This window comes from Nyctereutes procyonoides, unplaced genomic scaffold (genome assembly GCF_905146905.1).
Source record: "Nyctereutes procyonoides isolate TBG_1078 unplaced genomic scaffold, NYPRO_anot_genome, whole genome shotgun sequence".
NCBI lineage: Eukaryota > Metazoa > Chordata > Mammalia > Carnivora > Canidae > Nyctereutes > Nyctereutes procyonoides.
In genome coordinates this window covers 41927074-41949420 of record NW_026575140.1, presented here as the reverse complement: position 1 = coordinate 41949420, position 22347 = coordinate 41927074, and the positions used below count along the sequence as shown (strand labels likewise).

The following is a 22347-nucleotide window of genomic DNA, read 5'->3' as shown; positions in this document are numbered from 1 at the left end:
ACGTTAACTACCCTAGAATTAAGTTTAAAAACTTTTAAGAACTTGAAAAATAAAAACAAAGTATTTAAGACCACATGAAATCTGACCAGTAGTGTTCCAGAGTTCCTTTGCTAAATAACTACACCATTACTTGGTATGGTCTAGCAGTTTAACTTTTACCAGTTTGTTGGGTGTCAAGTGATACAGGATTGTGGATTAAATTTGCATTTCTCTATTTCAGAGAGTCAAATATCGTGTGTGTGTGTGTGTGTGTGTGTGTGTGTGTTAGCCATTTCGCCTTCCTCTCTGTCAAGTTACATGTTCAAGTCTCTTTTTTTTTTTACATGTTCAAGTCTTTTGCCATTTTCCTATTGAATTCTTTTCCTTACTGATTTCTGAGTATTTACATAATCTGGATATATAATACTCCTAAATATCTTAATTTGGGGCTTAACCACTCTTTTAAAAAGAAACAGAAGTTCTTAAATGTAGCTAAAGGATTCAGTCTTCCTTATGACTACTGCTTTTTGTATCTTAAATTATTTTGCTAATGTCATAGTAATATTCTATATTGAGTTGTAAAACCCAATATAATGATGTCTCTAAAATTCAATATAGTTGAAACAAAAGAGGAAGAAGGCAGAAATGGCTTTTTTTTTTTTTTTAATCTACTTGCAGTTGGTTTTTGAGTATGGTTCAAGGTAGGGATTAGTTTGATTTTTGTCCATACTGATAATTGATAATTATCTCAATACCATTTATTATGTTGTGAATTGGGGTTCAGTTCTTTTCCATATGAATATCCAGTTGACATGGCACCACTTATTTCAAAGATTGCCCTTTCTCTTCTGCTTTGCAATATTATTATAAATCAGGTGCTTATGTTAAATGCATCTGTTTCTGTGATCTTGATTATCTTCCATGGTGTCTCTCTTTGAGTCAGTATCATGCTGTCTTAATTACTGCACCTTTGTAATAAACTTTGATATCTGATAAAGCAATTTCACCTTTTGTTCAAGGATTATTTTGGGCCCATTTCCTTTTTATATAGATTATAGAATCAATTTATCATTCCTGTCACCTCTCTAGGCCCCCCCCCCGCCCAAAACTAATAATCTGAATCTGTAGATAAGTTGGCAGAGTTGCAACTTCTTTATAACTTGACTCTTCCAGTTGATGCATATGACCTAGTTCTCATTTACTTGATTCTTTTGTTTTCTTAATATTTTAATTTTCTGTAGCGGTCTTATATATCTTGATTTTATTCCTTGGTATTTCATACTTCTATGCTTTCATTAATGGTATTTTTTTTTAATTTTACTTATTTATTCATGAGACACAGAGAGAGAGGTACAGGCATAGGCAGAGGGAGAAGCAGGCTCCATGCAGGGAGCCCGATGTGGGACACGATCCCGGGACTCCAGGATCACACCCTGAGCCAAAGGCAGATGCTCAACCACTGAGCCATCCAGGCGTCCCACTGGTATCTTTTAGAATTATATTTTGTTTGCTGGTATACACAGTGCAGTTGAATTTTTTGCTTTTACATAAGGATATTGCCAAACTCACTTAATTGTAGTAATTTATCTGTAGAATCTTTTTTTCTTTTTACAGTGATGTTTAGAGCCTCCAGTACTATGTTGAATGATGTATGATAGAGAGCATCACTTTCTTGTTCCTGATCTAAAAGGAAAAAATGTTCATCATTGAATATAGTATTTTCTCCAGGTTTTTTTTTTTTGTAGATACTTTTAATTAGGTTAAAGAAGTTCCCACCTATTTGTTGCTGAATTTTCATCATAACAAATGGAATTTTATCAAAGAGGTGTGTATGAGGGGCATGTGTGACACTGGTTTCCTATGGTCTTGTTTAGGAGTTTTGCAACAGTGTTTATGGGTGAGATAAACATTTTTTTCCTTTATAGTCCCATTAGGTTTTGGTATCCCAACATTAAAATAGTAGTTGGAAACTCTTCTCAGAAATAGGGTTGGGTTTTTTTCCTCTCTATACTATAGAATATAATTGTGTTACATTAGAATATAATGGATTATTACCTCTCCTTAGAAGAGGAGGATTATTACCTCTCCTTAGAATGTTTAGTAGAGGGGATCCCTGAGTGGCTCAGTAGTTTGGTGCCTGCCCTCAGCCCAGGGCGTGATCCTAGAGACCCGGGATTGAGTCCCACATCATGCTCCTGGCATGGAGCCTGCTTCTCCCTCTGCCTGTGTCTCTGCGCCTCTCTCTCTCCCCCTCTCTCTTTCTCTCTCTCTCTCTCTGTGTCTTTCATGAATAAAATATTTTAAAGAATTAAAAATAAATTTTAAAAAAATAATGTTTAGTAGAATTTGTAGGTGGTTGTGTTCTGTGTGGAAAGTTTGTGATTTTGACTTCATTCTGTTCAAGTTGCTAAACTTCACTTTTAGCTTTAAAAAATATAGAAGCATATAAGACTGACTACACATTTTCCTTTGAACATCATTTAGCTGCAGTTCGGCAAGTATACATCTGTGCAGTATTTAACATCCTACTACATTGATCTGTTAGGGTCCAGGTACTTCTTAATTATCTGAATAAATTGGACAAAGGAGTGTTATCAAGGACTGTTCATTTAAGCAGCTTATTTGAATACTGGCAAACCACTGTGCCAGATGCCATTGTTGCTAAATAAATGCATAGGGTTAAATCCCTTAAGGAGCTTTTAGTCTAATGGTGGTAATATGTGGAAAAATGGCTTAATACGTAACATTAAAAAATACATAATTTTTAAAAAAAAAACTAATTTTCAGTTAAATGAAGACTGTTAGTGAATGTTAGAGTTGTAAAGAAACTCAGGTTGGGCATCTGTTCCCTGCCTTCCCAACACGAGAGAGAGAGGATATTTAGCCTTCAACTGAAAAATTGAATGATGTCATCATGGTGAATGTGTATAATAGCATCAAGCCCTCAAACTAGACAAGAAGAAATCTTGTTAACGCACTTGTTTTTCCTAGGTGTGAGGATGCCTTAAGAAAAAATAAGAGCTTAATTGGGCCAGATCAAAAGGAATATCAAAGGGAACTGGAGAGAAACTACCATCGCCTTAAAGAGGCCTTACAGCCTCTGATAAACAGAAAAATCCCTCAGTTATACAAGGCAGTATTACCTGTCACCTGCCACAGGTATGCTCCTTTATGTTTGTTATTTTGGATATCTTCAAGAAAATGAAATATCCTTGAATTGTTTATTTTTTTTGAATTGTTTAATAATAAGGAATTAGTGTAACTTTTATTACATGGTTTCAGATATTGTCTCTTGAAACCTAACAAGCTCAACTAACCCATTATGAATAACCCTAAAATGAATCAGCCTTCAAGATAGAAGTCAGTTTTTCTTTCTATAATTTGAGAATAAAAAAGTTGTGTTAAGTATGCATACTAACCAAGACACCATGTGTTAAATCTGGCCTCCTAAAACTATTTCTTTTAAATCATGTCACACTTTGTTTATATAGGAGAATTTACTAGAATGTATCAGGAACCAGATACTCGCTTTCCTCAGCTCTAACAGTAAATTAAAACAGGCAACCCCATCCATTGAGTATCAAGAGGGCTTCAGTATTTTTCTTCACTAATTGTGACAGACAAAATGATGCTTACCTTTAAGAGGTTGTTGTGGTGATTAAATTTTAGGCATATAAAGTTCCAAGGACAGTGCTTTAACATTTTACTTTGGCACCTGAATTCTGGAAAGGGCATGATAACTGCTAAATGTTAGCTGCCCTTCTTTTTGCATTTTGAAATCCATACGTACATACAACCATTGAATTATCGTGGAGTTTGCATTTATTTGACCACCCTTTGAACTAGTAACAGTAAAGCTACTGAACTGCACTTAGTTAATAAATTAACATCCGGAAGGCTTTTGAAGTTGCGTATATGAAAACAGTGTATATGCATGGTATAACATACTGCAAAAGAAAGTCAAATGAGCTATTTGATCATCTGGAAATTAGTCCCTATTCTTCAGTGATGTAGAAAAAAATGACACATGCATTCAAAATGTGTCTACTAAGTGCCTGCTATAGGTCATGTCCCCTACATGGAGCATTGTCCTAGCTGTACAATAACAGGGGTAGACAGGGACCTTTTAAAAATCCTCTGTAAATGGAGAACAAACTGCTGAGGGTTGATGCAAGGAGGCGGGGGGGGGGGGATGTGCTAAGTAGGGGATGGGTATCAAAGAGGGCACTTGTGATGAACACCGGGTGTTTTAGGTAATGAATTACTGAATTCTAACCCAGTAATTAATACTGCACTGGATATTAACTAAAGTTCAAATAAAAAATAAAATCCTGTCTCTGGCAAAATAGATTTTGCATCCACCATCCTATACTGATATATCACCCATTAAAAATTATCAGTGGGAAGCAACACCAGTCCCATCTGCTTTGTGCTTCCCTTCTTTTTGGAACTTTTGCATCCTTGTTGCCTTTACCCACCTCCACTATTCTTAAACTCATTGGTCCAAGGTCCTGGGAAGAGGGTACTGTGTTCCTGACCTAGTCAGGACCTCTGTAAATGCTAGTCTTGCTTCCTCCAAATCTGCAGCCCATCTCAGTAGAAACATTGTAGCCTTCCTATCTAAAGGAGCTTTTCCCTTTTCCAGTATCACCATAATCCTGAGTTTTGCCTTCCTCTGTGATCTGTGTTATGGTCAATCCCTCAAGCTTTTCTTAATATTTGCAGGTAGTTTTTCTGGAATTAAAAACAAACACTCTTCTGAGGTGGGGTGGCGGATACAGGTGTGTTAACAATGCCTAGCTTTCAAGATTTTCTACAGAACCAGAAAACCAAGCTTTGAGATTCAAAGATGATCTTTTCCTACTTGCCCTCTCCTTTCTTGGAGATCTAAGCCTCCAGGTTTAACCTTAATGGCAGGAAGGATAAACAAAAGAAATCAGTTTTAGGATAGAGAAAAATACATTAAGAGGTGAAGAATACTATCCCTCCCTCACTTTTAATTTCTTGAGAATTTAGAATATAACATTTCCATAGAATTTTGAATTTATTTTACTGATTAACAAAACCTGGAATATTTTTTTGTAATAGGCTTAAAAGTTACTAAGATGGTGGTTCTCAAAGTGTGACCAGGGACATATAAAAAGGGGTCCCTGAGACCTTTAGAGGTTCCCAAGTCAAAACTAATTTCATATTAATACCATTTTACTTTTTCCACTTTTTTTTTTTTTTTTTTTTAAAGTTTTTATTTATTTATGATAGTCACACAGAGAGAGAGAGAGAGAGAGAGAGACAGAGACACAGGCAGAGGGAGAAGCAGGCTCCATGCACCGGGAGCCCGACGTGGGATTCGATCCCGGGTCTCCAGGATCGCGCCCTGGGCCAAAGGCAGGCGCCAAACCGCTGCGCCACCCAGGGATCCCAACTTTTTCCACTCTTGTTCATTCATGAGAGTACCATAGAGTCTTCCAGAGTGCAGTGTGATATTGTAAAAGATTTAATGCAGAAGCAGATAAGAGAATCTAGGCTTTCTATTAAGCTAGACATTAAGAATGCCACTCTTCTAAAATTCTTACAAGTTTTAAAAATAATGCAATTTATAGTAACATAATGGGTTATTTTATAAAATAATAATTTAAAATTTTCTTAATTTCTAATGTGGTAAATATCAATATAGAATCCACATAAAAGCTTCCTGGGGTCCTCAATTCTTAAGTGTAAAAAGGAACCTAAAACCCAGGAGTTTGAGAACCACTGAATTCTTAGGATTTAAAATTTTAGATAACACCTGGTTTTTGCCTTTTAGTAATCTCAAGTCTTTTCCTGAAATCTCTCCCATTATCCCTTAGCTCCTGTTTTATCACAGTATCTAATCACCTATTGGACAAATTAATAAATGATCAGTGCACTTGGCAAAGTGTGTTTTTAATCTATAAAAGAAATATATAAGGCAGAATGTGTAGGATGAACATGTAACTTGAAAGTTAAGAACTTTGATGGCAAAGAAATATTTTAAGTTTTTGGTGGCAAAACTTTGATACCACTCTGGCAGAAAGAAGTACGTGAAGCATATTTTAAAGGAATATGCAAAAATTATTTACTTATAACTATATCCTTTCATTTTCTCCCCAGAGATTCCTTCAGTCGGATGAGCCTGCGCAAAATGGATCTTTAATAAAATAAATGCACTTATTCAGTTGAAGAGAGCCATGTATTCAACATTGAGTGTGAAAAAGAAATTAAGATTTACTGAAAAACAAGATTTGGGACTTAATTCTGGAAATTCTAGCATTGATTTACTACTCATTGAAGAACACAGTGGCCAAAACAGTATCAAATGTAGATCATGAAGTTTGAGAATCATGGCCATGGTTTCTCATGTTCTGGTAATATGCTGTTATCTTTTTTTAAGACTCAAAGTAATGACTCACTATACATTTACTATTATTTATACCATAGCTAATGTTAAATTTATTTACTTTAAGTTTGTATTTTTTAATTTATATTACCATTTATAGATTCATTTTGGAACCATTTTAAATGTAGTAATGCTTATTTTAAAGGTACTATTAAATATGTGAATGTTTACACTAATTTTATTGAGTGAGACTTTAAAAATTTTTGTTGACAAAAGAATCTTGAGTTGATTCAAGAAATAGTCCCAAAACTAGCGAAGTAAAAATGAAAATTTACGTTGTATGGGCCCAAGAGCCCCAAATTAAATAAATGAATAAGTGGGTAAAGATACTGATAACTGGTTTGTGAAGTCTTAAAACAGGTTTCTAAGGTATTTTTCATTTAGATACCAAAGGAGGATTTAGGATACATTACAGAAATAACTTTACCTGATGAAACTTTTGCTTACAAATAACAATACTGGGATCACTGCTACCAGTCACAGTAGCTTAATCTTTGACACTCAATCTTGTTACACTGATAGACTCTCAGCAACTAAAATGCATGATTTCAGTGTTTCAAATTAAACAAGCTGGTTATTTTAGGAGTTTGGACATCTAAACTAGTAAACTAGAAATCAGCTTTAGAGCTATCTTATTACATCACCATAAAATGATACTGAAAGCTGGTATTTGATTTTAATCTACCAGTTGAATGAAAACTTATTTTTTAATGCTTGTATAGACTTTATTATAAAGTATACACAAAAAGTCAAAATAGCTGTTTTAATTAAGAACAAATTTAAAGTAACTTTATGACATGAAAAACTAAGACAAAATCTTTTTGAAATTATTTATTCCAATTACTTGGCAAGTTTATCCAAGAAACTATATATTAATGTTTTTTGGAAGTGTTTTGAACAATGTCTTTTTTCTTTGTGCAGTTATTATAGAAAGGTATCATTTTTAATCTCTCCCTTTAATCTACTGACCAGTGACATGAATCACTTAAAAACTGATCATGGCGCCTTCATTCTGTAGTTGATGTTGAAACCAGATCCCAAAAATGTCTCCTTCTCCTGAGAGCATAGGAGATGGTTGATATCTTTTCCCCAGCCTCCCTTTATAACTGGCAGTATTATCTCAAATTCATCTTACTACATCAATTCAAACATTGAATCACAGAAAGATTTTTCAGATGAGTCAACAATGTTGGACCAAAAGGGGTGAACCAAGGAGTCAAAGACATAGCCTCAAAAATAAATTTGGGGACAGAGGATCCACGTGAACAAGAAAGAAAGACAAGGAGTCAAGAATGGAAATTCATTAAGACAAAAATAAGGTGACAAATACTCTCCTCTTTAAGGTAAGGGAGGGGGAGGTATACATAGAGAATATTTAGTAATCCCCAGGTCATTTCTCATTAGACTGTATTATGTAAGAGCTTGGATTATTTCACATAAATCTCAGTGACAACATCAAGAACTCTAAAACTTATATAATTATGATTTAATTTCCATGCAATACTAATTATTTTCTGACTTGAATAAAAACAGGCTTCCTCTGAGAACACTGGTATGATACTGAACATTTCCCTCACTTATCACATACTTCAGTTATCTTAAACTTTCTCATATCAAGAATCTACACCAATAGTTTGGTGGGGTTTTTTTTTAAGATTTTATTTATTTATTCATGAGAGACACAGAGAGAGGCAGAGACATAGGCAGAGGGAGAAGCAGGCTCCATGCAGGGAGCCCAGCATGGGACTCGATCCCAGGACTCCAGGACCACGTCCTGGGCTGAAGGCAGCACTAAACCACTGAGCCACCCAGGCTGCCCTACACCAATAGTTTTTAACATTGGCAGTCTCTTGGGTACAAGGCCCAGGCTCTATCCTAGAACTATTCCATCAGAAGCTTATGAGCAGTGTTTCATTTAAAAGTTCTGTTTCATTTTAAAAGTTACATTAGTGATTCTGAATGTAGAATGAGGTGAGAACCATGACTTTTTATAATAATACACCATCTTGTGAAGAACATAAGACATGATTTAATTGTGTGACTAATTTATTAGTTGATAGGTACTCTTGTTGAAATGGGGGTATAAAAGTGTTATTTTAATAACATTTATATATTCTTTAGAATTGTTCTTAATGTCTTAACAAGTCATAAGGTAACTGATCATTTACCAATTTAATATACATTTATAAAATGAAAATTTAACCACATTTTTGCGTGTGCCCAAAGCATCACCTTAAAGGATTCCATAAAGTTATGTCTACTTAAAAGGACAACTAGAATGCAACAATTTTTACTATAACTTTTTAAGTATAACAACTTGGATGGACTAAGCAGTTTCTCCTATTTGAAAAATCTCTTCACTTCCAACTGTCAAAGTATTATTAAAGGTAATTTGCATGTTTATTCTCTTCTAGGTATGTGTGTGTATATATACATATATTATACATACACATACATTTTCTTCTTTTAAGAGAACTCAGCTATATTTATGGTAAAAAAAAATATATGCAAGTAAAAAAATTTGAGCAGTTGTATACATAGTTGTAAGCAGTTTAAATTTTATTGACCTCCCGGTTTTTTAAAAAAAAAAAAGTTAAATTTAAGGTCACACTTCTAAATTTGATATACTATATACAGATCGTGCAGAATATGACTATGAAGAGATACAAATTAGTCCATGCCCAAAAAGATTTACTAGAATACAGAATCATTTTCATAAATACATATAAAATTCTTGTGAAGATAGAAGGGAACTGGCCGTCCAGGTTTTCTGAGACACTTTTCAAAGTGACTCAAGGCACAAAATGTACACTACTGTGAATACACACATATCCCAGGACTTTGTGCCTCTAAATACAGCCCATTAAAGATCTGGCTTCATGACTTATAAAACTAAATGTACTGAAATGAGATTCTGCTTCTTAGCTGAAAAACCACAGGACCTATAAACATCAAATAGATAATTACTCCAAAATCTGGAGATACAAATACAAGCACTTTATTTTAAAAAGCAAACACAAAAGATAGGTGTAAATTCAAAAGTGTTTAAATGCTTCCATTTGGATAATTAAGAACCTATACAAGTTTGTTCCCAGAAGCTAATGCATCACTAGTCTCTACTACTGGAAATTCTAAAAATTAACATGGTTTTCAGTAATTCAAATTTCACTATTTATATAAAAACCTAGAGAGACCAATAATATCCAATAGCTTCAAAAGATAAGCTAGACTCTTTGATGTAATCAACTTTACCAGCTTTTGTCCAGGTCTGTTAATATACACATAAGGAAAATACTCTATAATTTCTTATAAAATAGCAAATAAGGAGTAGATGTAGGAGATGTAGAAGGGGAAAGAGAATTCAAAAAGTCCTTCTCTTCAGTAACTTTCACTTCAGAATCATCAAAAAGTAACCATTTCCCCTCATACTCCTTTAAGCTTTGCACTACACATGAAATTTTGTTCTCAAATCCACTAAAGTTAATGCCTGTTTGGTCACTGGATTCTTTGTTTGTATCAAATTCATGGGTCCCATTAATATTGTTAGTCTCAGAATTTCTATTTTCAGCAAATGCTGTACTGGCAACTTTATCAGGATTAGATGCTTTGTTGTATAGCTCATAATCTGCTTTGCTCTTTTGTCCTCCAAGAAGTCCAATAGCTTCTACATTTTTTTTGTTCAAAACTTTACTTGGCTGTGTATTTCCACTAACTCTAATTGACACTTCATCATCATCATAATTTTCAACCACACCCCTTGCTTCCTCCTCATTCAATGGTTCTGGCTTACCTATTTCACACATTTGGTCGATGACAAAATTTCCCTTATCTAGTTCTAAACTGTTAAGGTCGGTGACTTTAACAGAAGCAGTGTAATGCCCACTACTGATGGTAATGCCACTGTGCATCACAACCGCAAATAATCCATAGCTGTCGTTGGTTGGCTTTGTGCTCCATTCTTCTAGTGACAATTTAAGAGGTGTCAGTAAAGGAGTGTTGATCTTGGAAAGTCCACCACCATAACAATCAAACCTTTGGGAGGGAGAAAAAAAAAAGGGGGATTTCTGCAATTTCTACTTTACATTTATTGTTTTATACCCAAATGTGAAATCAAGTTGTCTGAATGACCCTTAGAGCTCATATAAACATAAAAAACCAGACTCTTAATTTTGTATACTTATTTCAGTATTTTTTCTTTGTGTAAATATCATTAAGTGCTAATATTCAGCTGTTTCTGTGAAGGATATATGGCATTCTCCCTTCCATTTTCTTTATAATGAGAAAATCAGTTGTTTTTTTTTTTTAAGATTTTATTTATTTATTCATGAGAGACACGGGAAGGGGGGGCAGAGACACAGGCAGAGGGAGAAGCAGGCTCCATGCAGGGAGCCCAACATGGGACTCGATCCCGGGACTCCAGGATCATGCCCCTGGGTCGAAGGCAGCACTAAACCGCTGAGCCACCTGGGCTGCCCGAGAAAATCAGTTTTTTAAATGCCACTTAACTCCAAAATACTTTACATTTTAAGTAATTTTAATGTGAAGACTGTCTCTAGGGGAACAAAAATAAATAGCAAAGAAAAAGTCTGCTGAAAGTGTCATCTACGGGCATAGCAAAGTGTGTAGAGAGCTACTGGGAAACCCTTATGGTAATTTCAAACAATTCACTAATATGTATACATGTCACAAAGATACTTAACAGAAGAATCTCTCTTCAAAGAACTAGTTTGATTCCTGGCTTACCTTGAAAACGAAATAATCTTGCCTTTTTCTCCCCTCAAAAATAAATTTCAATGTATATAAAATCTCTTTGCTGCTTTTAATCAGTTTAACTTGAAACTTTCTAATAATCTTTAATCTTCAATTAAAAGATGTGGGAAGAAATCCTAGAATATGTATTCATACCAAAAGGATTGAAATTGATGCATTTTTACAAGTAAACTGTTAAAAAGAGAACAAACTTTTCTAAGATAATCTTTATAAATTACTTTTCAGTAGTTTATGCTAGTACACTATTTTGTTACTATTACAGTATTTTGAACAAAACTTCTTATAGCAGCTCATTTTTTTTCATATAGCTTTTATTTATAATACTCACTCCAAGCCACTAGCAGCAAAGCACTTCAAATGAATAGTTATAACTTCAGGCATTTTGTCAAACAAAAGACTTCGTTCGGCTTCAGTATAATGATGGCAATTTTCACAGAAATATTTATCTTCTCCTACAATCCTCTCCACTGAAGCAAACTGTGAAATTGCCCATCTCAGGGTCTTCATTTCTGTTTTTGGCTCTGGAGAAACTACATAAGAGAATTCCTTTCACTCACAAATGAAAAACCTCTCAGACGTTAAAAATTAAACAAGTTCCATGTTCAAAATTAGCATGCAATTTCTATTGACTAATCCTTCCCAAATAATAGAAATTCCTTTGAGTTTCAGAAACTTAAGTTCATCCTCAGCTGTGTATACATACATATCTTTTAAATATTTATATTTGGGCAGCCAAAAAGTATTTAGGTGATAGGGACAGCAAAATGAAGATAACCTACTCTCCGTAAGACAGACTTTAGTGTAACTATTAATTTCCAGTATCTGAACAGGTAAGCCAGTCTCATAATCACTTCTCATATCCTTTCCCTACTTTTTGTCGTTTTATGCTAAAACAGTGGCTCAATTATTGTGTTAAAAGTATCCCCTATAGCTCAAAGACTGATAACCAAAAGTTATTAAAGCGTTTCATTTTCCCATTGTATACATCAAAATAAAGATGCCACAATTTTCCAAATGCTTTTAACAAGTCATTCTATATGAGCAGAAAGATTTTATTATACCAGAAACACTAAAAGCCAGCTCTTCTTTCTCAATAATTACATAAGCTACTATTAGACTGTGTTTTGTTGAAGAAAACTACTTATTCCACGGTCCACACAAGTCCATACAAGACTCCGATTCTGCTTACTTTCAGAACTCTCCTCTACTTTGGAAAGCTCATCTTCTTGTACTGGCACACTGATGTCCTGAAAATCTTCTCTTCTTTCTGTTAAACTTTCACATTCTAAGCAACGAGTCCTTAATACCAGCTGACCTTGAAATAATTTCTCTACTAGCTCAAAACCAATTTGCTCTGCACCTAAAACAAAAATAGGAAAACTTTTCAGCACAGCCCAAATAACCAATAGTTCATTTACAGTGTATCATGAGTAAAAGGTATTTATAGCTAAACTTGCTTATTAGCGTTAAGAGGTGCCTTGCTCATGACACAAATTCCCTGTAAAGATAGCTTTGAATATGAATTACTGTTGTCTCTAAGAAAGTCAGTTGTGTCACTTTAACTCCCTTCCCAAAGATATTTTCCCTGAGATCTGGATGAAATTAGGTAGAAATCTAATTCAAGTACAATATAACTACTTAGTTCTCTAAAATTGTGCTGTATTAAATGCAATTTCTTGAGTTGTTAAGTACTTTCAGAAGGGGGTAAAGTAATTCTCTCTCCATTAAAATGCATTGAACTCCCCTTGTTTATAAACCATAAATTAACATTACCTTAAGATTAATGAGACTTATACACACATCTAAGCACAGTGTTTAAAGCACCACACAGTTCATGTTCAATGTTAAAATTTCCTCTTACAACTTGAACCAGACTTATGTTGTACATGTATCTAAGAACATTACAGTACTGTAGCTGTTAATCCTCCTACCTATCAATGTCTAAGAATAAATTATACTGACCTTTGTTTATGGGCTTAACTTCATTAACATTAACGGGCTTAACATTATCCCCTGGAGATTCAAGTTCACAACCATTAGTTGTGTTATCATTTTCACACTTCCCCAAGTCCTCTTCAAGATCATATTCATTTTCTTTCAACTGTTCTTTGGATCCCTGGTTTGTTGTTATTTTCCCCAGACTACAGAGTTTAGAAAGAATGCTGGGTTGCTTAGTTGCAGGCTTTAACCAATTTATTTTAACTCTTGATTTCTTTTGTGAGGGTCTTGCACTTTCATTTTCAGAAACACACTTGGGGATTATTTTAGAAGGAATCTCTAACGTATCACCTGTAGCTTTCCTTTTTGATCTGGTTTGTCTCTGGTTCTCTTCCAATGACTGGTGTTCCTTGGATACTTTAACTTTTTTCTTCATGTTACCAAATTCAGTGTCACTTTTTCTTTTCCCATTTCCTTTTGGGAGTTTTTCTTTATAATCTTCAGAAGGCCTAAGATTGTCCATCTCTATGCTGTTAATACCACTCGTTTCCTCTTTCTGATGAGGTTTTTCTTCTATCTTAGTAGATAATTCTACCACATTTTTTACTTCTTCTTTTTTTAGGAGTTGGCATGTTTCTTGAATGTTTCCCAAAATACACTGTAATACTTCCTGTGCATCATGCTGTAGATATCCTTCATACATAGGGTTGAGTTCCCTATAAATAAAAATTTCCATTTCATCTATTCTAGTTTTTAAGATAGAATACAGAAAAACTCCTTTCTATAGAGAAATTAATTCATTTAGAGGAATATCAAATTATTTTAAAAATCTAAAAATATTTATTTCACTACTAATTTGAAACTTCTTCCCTAACTTGTGACTAAAAGTAAAAACAAAAAAAAAATAAAATAAAATAAAAAAAAAGTAAAAACAAATTTTACCTCATTATCATAAATACTTTCATCCTTTTCTAAACACTAGTAGCAGCTAGTATATATATAGTTTACCATGTACCAGGTTTTATTCAAGATGCTTTTTATATTATGTATATAACATAATTCTAACAATAATCCCATGAGGTTAAGTACTATTATCACCATGACTTACAGATAAGGTAGCTTGCCCAAGGGCAAAGAGATGCAAAGCCTTGATTCCAACCTGCTCTTGGCCACCATGCTATATACTACACTGCTCATTAACAAACATGTAACAGTGCATTTACACCTAAGTCTGGTGTTTTTGTTTTTTAAGTAATCTCTACACCCAACACGAGGCTCGAACTCACAACCCCTAAATCAAGAGTTGCATGCTCTACCAACTAAGCCAGCCAGGTGCCCTACCCTAGGTCTATTCTTAAACTTTAAAAATTTAACCCTATGACACATTAGATACCGCTACTTTATATATTGGATAAAGTTTCATTTAAGATAATACAAAGAAATCTAATCCAGTTAACTAATAGTTATTCAAGCACATACAATAAAACTAGAATATCTGGAATTTACAGTTCCTATGCATAATATATTTTGAATAAAAACCTACAATACCGGATTTGAAATTTCTTGGGACCAAATGTATTTGAGAAACTCAGTAATGATCAGATCAAAAATATGGCATTTAACAAGTATTTTTCACCAACATGACGGGGGAGGGGGACAGTATCCCGTGATTAAACATATTACTATTTCTACAGAAAAATATATGAATATTCACATAAAAATGAATAAAGACGATAAATAGCTTCAGACTGATTCAGATCTAATGAATTATTTTAGTACCAAACTTACAAAAGAAAAAAAAAAAAGTCTAATTTCCAGAACCTCTGGATACTAGTAGAGACTATAATATAGATCTGTAGTTTGTTTTCCTTGCCCTTTACTCCCCTTACTTGTTCATATATCCCTCTCCAAAGAGCACAATAAGCTGCTAGGCTAGAATACTAAAATTTATTAAAGGCTATACCTGAGTGTGTTAAGCAGTCGCCTTGGCTGAGTAGCAAGTTCATCAGTGTATTTTTCTGGATTTAAGAGAAAGCTAGCCTGAAGCTGTTCAACTGAAATGATCAAGGACTGTAAACTGCATATCAGTTCATAACTTGCCAAAGAATCTTCTTTGCAATTTCCCTGTCAAAAAAGAAACACATAAACCATTAAATAAATTCATCCCCCTTATCTTTGTCTCACTAGGTAATACTAGCTTTGCTAAATTTAATTTCATTATGACACTAATTTTATGGAGATATACAAATAAACTAAAAAATTTTAAGAACATTTTTTGATTACTTTCTATTTGGAAAAGAATGGTTTTCTGATTATGTAAGTTGGAGGTTTCTTTAGATTTACTTAAATTTTAAAAGAAATTGAAAACAACAGATGGTACGATCAACTGTGACTGTGATATATAAATGACAAGGTTTAGTGGTAAGCAGTAAATCAGAAGGCAGGAGAAGGCATTAAAAGGTGACTAGTTAGCTAACTTGTTACAAGAATGGGGGGAAAATGCCCTTCTGAAAACACAAGATACTGAGAAATTCAATTCTGTCTGTTAAGAGAGACTGTTATCCTCCTCCCAAATCCTCTGTGTATCTATTTTTCATTGCTAAGCAGGTGAATTCTATTTTTTATCTATTGTGCTTTTATTTTTTACCTTATCTTTTTGATTGGCTTCATCTTTTAGGGCTTCTTTCTTCCTTGAAATAATGTTGAATAAGTGCTTCACTCCAGATTTAAAACCAGGACAAAAGTATAATACCTATAAAAAGAGTGTTGTCTGAGTGTTTACTGAGCAAACAGTATACCTAAAATGATTAAAACACTACCTACATTTTTTTGTAAAGCACTTTCAAATGTGCATTAACTTAATACTAACATCAAAAGTTGTTTTCTATTTCATCATAAGTAGCTCACTGTCTTCCCCCACCAGCCGCAAAGCACTGAGGCTGGGTACATACTGCTAAGACTTAATGGTTATAAGGGTACATTAAACAGAGTTCAGAGGTTTAAATTCCATTCCACCAATGCACTAGGAATCAAGCAGAAAAGCTAAGGGTTTGGCATCTTCCAGTTAACCAAAGTCAATTCAATTTTGTTACCCAATTTTATCACTTTCACCCAAAAGGAAGCTGGTAAACATGCAATTTAGAATCATTACTTTAGCCCATTCTAGTTTATTTACAATCAGAGGCAAAGACAGTATGCACAATTAAAATACTCCCAGATAATCTGAAATGCTCAGAATATTAAATGTGACGACATGCTTTGCCTACTAAAGCTTTATTAAATAGCAAAAAAAAAAAAAAAAAAAAAAAACTCCATTTACCTGAAGTATACTATTAAGGTAACAAGTGTTGCCGAGATTATTCAGTCCCACAAAGGGTAGTAAGTTTTCTCTCTTCTCACAGTGTACAGGTGAGGACTGTGCTGCAGGGACAACTTGATCACTGAAGTACAGAGCAGAGGGGGATTTATGAAGTGTAGTCGCTTAAGTATTCCATTTTGTTCAGATCTTAGTCACTAAAGGATTTATTTGCATCAAAGCTTTTATGTTGAAGTTTATCTTAAATATAATCAGCAACTATACAACAGCAGGTCTGATAATTTATCCATTAGGTATGACTATAAAGTTTAAACAGCTCAAGAACTATCAAGTCTTCTTAGTCACACACACAACATCACATTATTTCTTTACCCTCTACATAGAATGTTACACTACAAATTTAAGTTGAAAAATAATTTTAACCAATAAGTATTTTTCCTAGTTAATCTAATTAGCTAATAGGTTTGTCTCACTACTGTGTTTTTCTTGCCTTCATAGACTATCAGGTCAGAATGTCTGGAGATATCAAAGTTCACGACTTCTTCACGGATATGGAATTTTTTAAATACAGAAATATACTCAAGATACATACATTTCAGATCCTCTATATTCAGAAGCCTTTTCTTCATTTTCTTGAGAATCCGTGAAATCCAAGGCTCTCTTGGTTTCCTTTTTCTGAAAAAACTTCAAGGAAAGTCTGTTTTTCTTTGACGGGCTACCTCTTGAAAGCCCATTACTTTCACTAGGTATGACACCAGGCATTTTCTCTTCAAATCCCAAGGAGTTTACAAGAATTAATTTATACAAGGATGTTGTAATCAATCATATCTGTTAATCGCAGGGGAAAGGTTTCATTACTTTTCAGTTATCAGCTGTAGCAATAAAAATCATTAATTTTGAAGATTTACCAAGGAATGGAACTAATCAGAACTTCACATTTGAAAACCCAATGCTTGGCCAGTAACAGGCATTCAATGCTTATCGCTTAAATGAAAGGGCTTGCCTTTTGTTCTTAGCTTTCTTAAACAACAAAAATATCAGATACTGAACTTTTATTAGTCTATTGGATTAAGGTTCAGATCACAAAAATATCCCCATTTTAGTACGCCTATAGTAAAGTAGCATTAAGTAAAAAATTTTTATTTTAACTTATTCAGAAAATATCGACTGAGCAACAACTATCTCTAATTCTAAAATACAAGGTCAGAAAGAGAAAGAAAGGAGTGAATGGGAAATCCAAGAGTGTTACAAGTGAAGGAGTCTTCCTTCCAGGCACAAGTCTTCCAGTTATTTTTGTGAATACATGAAGTAAAGCCTCTAAAAAGCTTCTTTAAAGTACAGCTTGCTCAAGTCACTATGCTGTACACCTGAAACTAATGTAACGTGTGTCAACTATATTCCAGTTAAAGTATAACTTGCATATGTAAGCAAAGGCATAGATCTGGTGTTCAGTTATACCTAAGAAGTTGAGTGAGAAGTTATAAAACATGTAGTCGGATAGTAGTGTAAATAATTGCTGCACTTTGTGCATCCCAAGTTGTTATGCACTAAACACCGTGATACGCCACTGATTTTTCAAACTTTTTTGAACTACAAATTTCTAATAACTGTTTTGAGTAGGAAAAACAGGATTTTGACTTCTGCAACCTTTTCTCCTCTGTTAAAACTTCTGATCGAAAAAACTCCTAGCAGTATTTGTGATAGCAATTTTATACACCCATCCTATTACTACCATTAAGACATCTGGGGGAAAGTGATCTGACCGGAGTTACTGGAGTACAAAAGCTCAGCAATGACTTTCAAATATACACAGTAGTAGGGTAAATAGATAAACTAACAAAATCCACCCAAACCCCATCTTTACTAACAACCATTTCACTCTGCCTCTGACCTAGGAATTTGAAACATTGGACTCAGTAGTGAAACCACATTTTCGAGCCTTTAGCAGTAACTGGAAAGTTGACCCCCTTCCCCATCCCCCCTCCCTCTCCAACTCAACGTAGGCTTCTAGCCACTGAATGCTACTGAGGGAAAGCGATCACCAATGACAGACCAGCCTGCGCCAAGTTGTCAGGGATCTCTCAGCATTAACGATTCTCGTAAAAGGGCTTCCTTGGGAGCCAATTCTTAACAAATGATGGAAAGTGCATTCTCAAACCGGACTTGAGTATGTATTAGAAAAAAACGACCCAGCAGCTGAAATAACGGACAAATCCTAAGCAATGAGCTCTGCGGGCTCCCTCAAATCACTGACCTTTACTATCCCTGACAGGCTCGCATTTTTACCAGCTACCCTATCTGACGCTACACCATTTCTTGCTCCTGGTTTTCCTTAGGTCTAAATCAAGTTTCGCCGAACACACAATAAATCGAATATTAAATACTCCTGAACCAATGACAGCATCAACACTCAGTCTCGTTAGCTTTTAAGTGCTTCCCTTTCCAAGACGACACGTCTCCATTCCAATTCCCCAGAGGGGGTAAAAAAATAAATAAATAAAAGAAAAAAGTAAAACCATTAAGGACAGCATCCTCGACAAAAGGTCTAAAACACGTGGCCTTCGAAATACTTCTGGAAAAATTAGGTGAGTACGCGTAAAACGTAGCAACCCCCGACCCGGGACAGGGCTCCAGAGGGGTGGGGGGAGCCTCTTCTCCCCGCGCCGCCGCAACACTCCCGCAAGCCCGAGTGGAAAGACGGGGCCGGGCGGCCGTGGGCGCCCGACAGCCCGGCCGCCGCAGCTCCCGGCTCGCTCGCCCGCGGCGCTGGCCTATTTCACGCGCAGCCCGCACCTGCCTCCCCGCAGCCCTGCGGCGGCAGAAGGGGCACCCCCCGCACACGCACACGCACACGCGCACACGCACGGCGGGGCCCGGAGGGCTCGGCGGGCGGCTCCCCCGCCGCAGCCCCCTCGGGAGCCGGCCGGACCTGCCTCGGCGCCCGGGCACCGGCCCCTCCTCCCCAGGCCCTTCTTACCTGATCATGGCCCACAGCGAGGTCCGCGGCGGTGACGCCCCGAGTGCAGCCGGGATGCGCGTGGGTGCGACAGGTGAGACCCTGCCCGCGCCCCCGCCGCGCCCCCCCACCCCCCGACCCAGGAGAAGCTGCCCGGATCGCCCTCCCCGCGGGGGAGTGACCACCCGCTCTCGGAGCGGGAACCCGGGCTGCCGCTCGGTGCTGCCCGGCGCCGGCACCAACTACATCCCCGGAGCGGCGCCCGCCGGCGCCCGCCCCCGCCCGCCCCCGCCCGCCCCGGGATGGCGAGCACCACCGGACGCAGCCCCGCTCGCCGAGCGCCGGAACCGCTAGGGTCTTTCCCACTCCACCACCGAGGGGAACTTGGCGCGTTTTCCTCACTCTCAGGACCCCCGTGTTTGAGCCTCCGCCCGCGCCAGCACTGCGATTGGAGGTGGCGTCCTTCGAAAGTGCCGGTTCTAGTCTCCGCGCTGCAGAGACACGACAGGCAGGAGCCGCCTCGCGACCGCCGCTCGCCCCCCTGGCACGCACGGGCCCCGGAACCAGCTGGAACGGTAGTTTCCCCAAGATCCTAACGGGTTCTTCTGCAGTTTCAAACAGCGCAGGCAGCGTCACGGGCAGCTCGCGCGGGTCCTCGCTGAGGGCGCGCGCGAGGTGCTGGAGGCCTGGCTGGCGGGCTCGAGCCTCACACCCTTTTTTTTTTTTTTTTTTTTTTTTTTTAACCATTCGTGCGCGCGAGTTGGGGAAAAGCGTACGGGTCGGGAGACGGGACAGGGAGAAGATGGGACGGTCTCCTTCCTCCAGAAGACGACGCTAAGGGCTCAAATCCACCAATCAGCGATGAGCAAGCGTCCCCCCACGCCAGGCTCCCCCCCCGCATCCACCCAGGAGGAGCCAATCAGAAGTACCTACACAAAAGCCCCTGGGAGGGCGGAACAAGGAAGTCCAGCCAATACCAAAGGAGAAGACAGGAGAGCTCCGCCAATCATCGCCAGATATGCAGAGTAGCCTTCAGGAGCGGTCCCCTCCTTCCGCTCTCATTGGCGTTCGAGTGCGCGCTTTCGCCGCCGACTGTTAAATCTGGCCCCGCGTTTCGTGACTCCTGGACGGTGGGCCGCCCCCGAGGGTGCGGCTTCCGGAGCGAGGCCCTCACAACGAGCCCCGCCCCCCTCCTTTTTTTTTTTTTTTTTTTTTTTTTTGCGTACACGCTCGGGCGGGGTTACTCGGGAGACTAGTTGCGGAAAATGGCTGCCGGGCTTGCTGGCGCCGGGCGCCCGGGCTCTCGGTGGGGAGTCGCCGCCCCGGCCCCCGCGCCCCACGGGCCGGCTGGCGGACCCGAGCGCTGCCGTGCGTAGCCGCGAATCCGCACCCGCGCGCCGTAGCGCCGGGGCACCTTCCGCAGCCCGTGCCCGCCTCGTCTTCTCCCGCCCACCTCGTTCCCTTCCCGGCCAGACCAGGACGAGAACCCGAGCGTGTTAAGGCCCACTTGTGGCCGCGGGCAGCTGGGAAGGGTCTCTGCGCGAGCCCCACCTAGGTTCAGCCGCGGCGCGGCGCAGCACTTACCTGCCGCTTGCTTCCTCGGTTGGCATGCTTACCTGAGTGAGGTGAGCTCCCGGAGCCAGGGATGCAGTTAAGCAGGAGAAGTCCAGTCCAGGTGCATTCTATCCAGCAGGATTCCTGCTCTGGTGCCAAGCATGCATGTATTCAAGACGCCAGGGAAATACATTCCCTGCTCCATAGGAACTTCACGTTCTAGAGAGGGGCAAACGGTAAACCGAAATGATAGGAAATACTGAGTGGTAGAGGAACGAGGTAAGGCGTGGGCCGTTCTAGGTGAGATAGTCGGGAAAGACCTCCTGGAGTTGGCACTTGAACGGAGAGCTGAATGCAAGTATAGCGAGCCTTGCAGGAATCTCAGGGAAGGATGTTGCAGGCAAAGGGGACAGCAAGTTTAAAGTCCTCGAGCAGGGGCAGCCCGGGTGGCTCAGCGGTTGAGCATCTGCCTTTGGCTCAGGCCGTGACCCCGGGGTCCTGGGATCGAGTCCCGCCTCAGGCTCCCTGCAGGGAGCCTGCTTCTCCCTCTGCCTGTGTCTCTGCCTCTGTGTGTGTGTGTGTCTAACAAATAAAATATTAAAGAAAAAAATCCTCAAGCATAACATGCTCCGGGGTCTGGAAAGAAGCAGGGAGGCTAGGGTGCTTAGAGCACATTGAGCCTAGATGTAATGATTCTGGGAAATGAAATTAGTGAGATCAGCAGGGCTCTGATTAAGCAGGGTAAGGAGGTGGAGGGCGTTGGATGGTTTTGAGCTGGGGAGTTGCATAATTTGTAAAGTGGCTGCTCGTGTTGCATAGGCTGTTGACCTTCAAACGTGCACCCAGTAAGGTTAGTTAGGAGACCATTCCAGATGCCCACGGAATAAATTATTTGACTTGGAACAAGGTGGCTGCAGTGGAAATGTTGAGACCTGCTAGATTCTGGATGTATTTTGAAGCATAAAAAATAAAAAAGAAAGAGAAATGACAGGGATTCTTTTTTCCCCAAAACAACTGGATGGTTGGTCCTTGCTGAAATGAGGAAAAATGGGTATGTTGTGATGGACCATATTCTTACTAAAACTAAGATGCCTAATTTGCATACAGAGAAGTTGAGCCAACAGATAGCAAGTTTGGAGCTGGGGCGGGGGGGGATTTAGATCAGGGCATATAAATTTAGGAGTCACCAAATGGTATTTAAAACCACAAGACTGGAAGAAGTTGCCTAGAGTGGAAATCTTTATCCTAAAAACTCTGCAGGGCATTGATGACCTCTTCCCTTGCCAAGCCAAGAATCCTAAATCCCGATTAATTTAGAGTCAATACCCTTTCCAAAAACTCATTTTAAGAGTAAGACTTTATAGCTCCTAATCACTGAATTTTCATAGAGAACAGTATGACACACATGGCGACTCTGAA

General features: G+C 38.3%; 2 protein-coding genes across 6 annotated transcripts in view; one reads left to right on the top strand and one right to left on the bottom strand.

Moving 5' to 3' along the window:
* Positions 1–6700, top strand: part of DOCK7 (dedicator of cytokinesis 7) — a 223800-nt gene extending 217100 nt beyond the window's left edge. For 2 of the 3 annotated variants that reach the window (XM_055304932.1, XM_055304934.1), the window contains 2 exons: positions 2971–3138; positions 6109–6700. In XM_055304932.1, coding sequence (XP_055160907.1) covers positions 2971–3138; positions 6109–6151 — 211 coding nt within the window. In that variant the 3' untranslated portion in view covers positions 6152–6700. The remainder of the gene's footprint in view (positions 1–2970; positions 3139–6108) is intronic. The other variant, XM_055304933.1, reaches the window with a different exon arrangement.
* A 2232-nt stretch (positions 6701–8932) lies between these two features.
* Positions 8933–21625, bottom strand: USP1 (ubiquitin specific peptidase 1). Of its 3 annotated transcripts, none has more exons than XM_055304930.1 (9): positions 20991–21625; positions 17011–17246; positions 16422–16542; positions 15750–15854; positions 15066–15226; positions 13127–13818; positions 12354–12524; positions 11493–11694; positions 8933–10426 (listed from the first exon to the last, which is right to left on the bottom strand). In XM_055304930.1, exons 2-9 carry the CDS (start codon positions 17178–17180, stop codon positions 9691–9693), a joined length of 2358 nt encoding a protein of 785 aa, XP_055160905.1. In that variant the 5' UTR covers positions 17181–17246; positions 20991–21625; the 3' UTR covers positions 8933–9690. The 3 variants fall into 3 exon arrangements, with proteins under 3 accessions (XP_055160905.1, XP_055160906.1, XP_055160904.1); XM_055304931.1 differs by lacking the exon at positions 20991–21625 and adding an exon at positions 20308–20500; XM_055304929.1 differs by lacking the exon at positions 20991–21625 and adding an exon at positions 19396–19478.
* Positions 21626–22347: the final 722 nt, after the last annotated feature.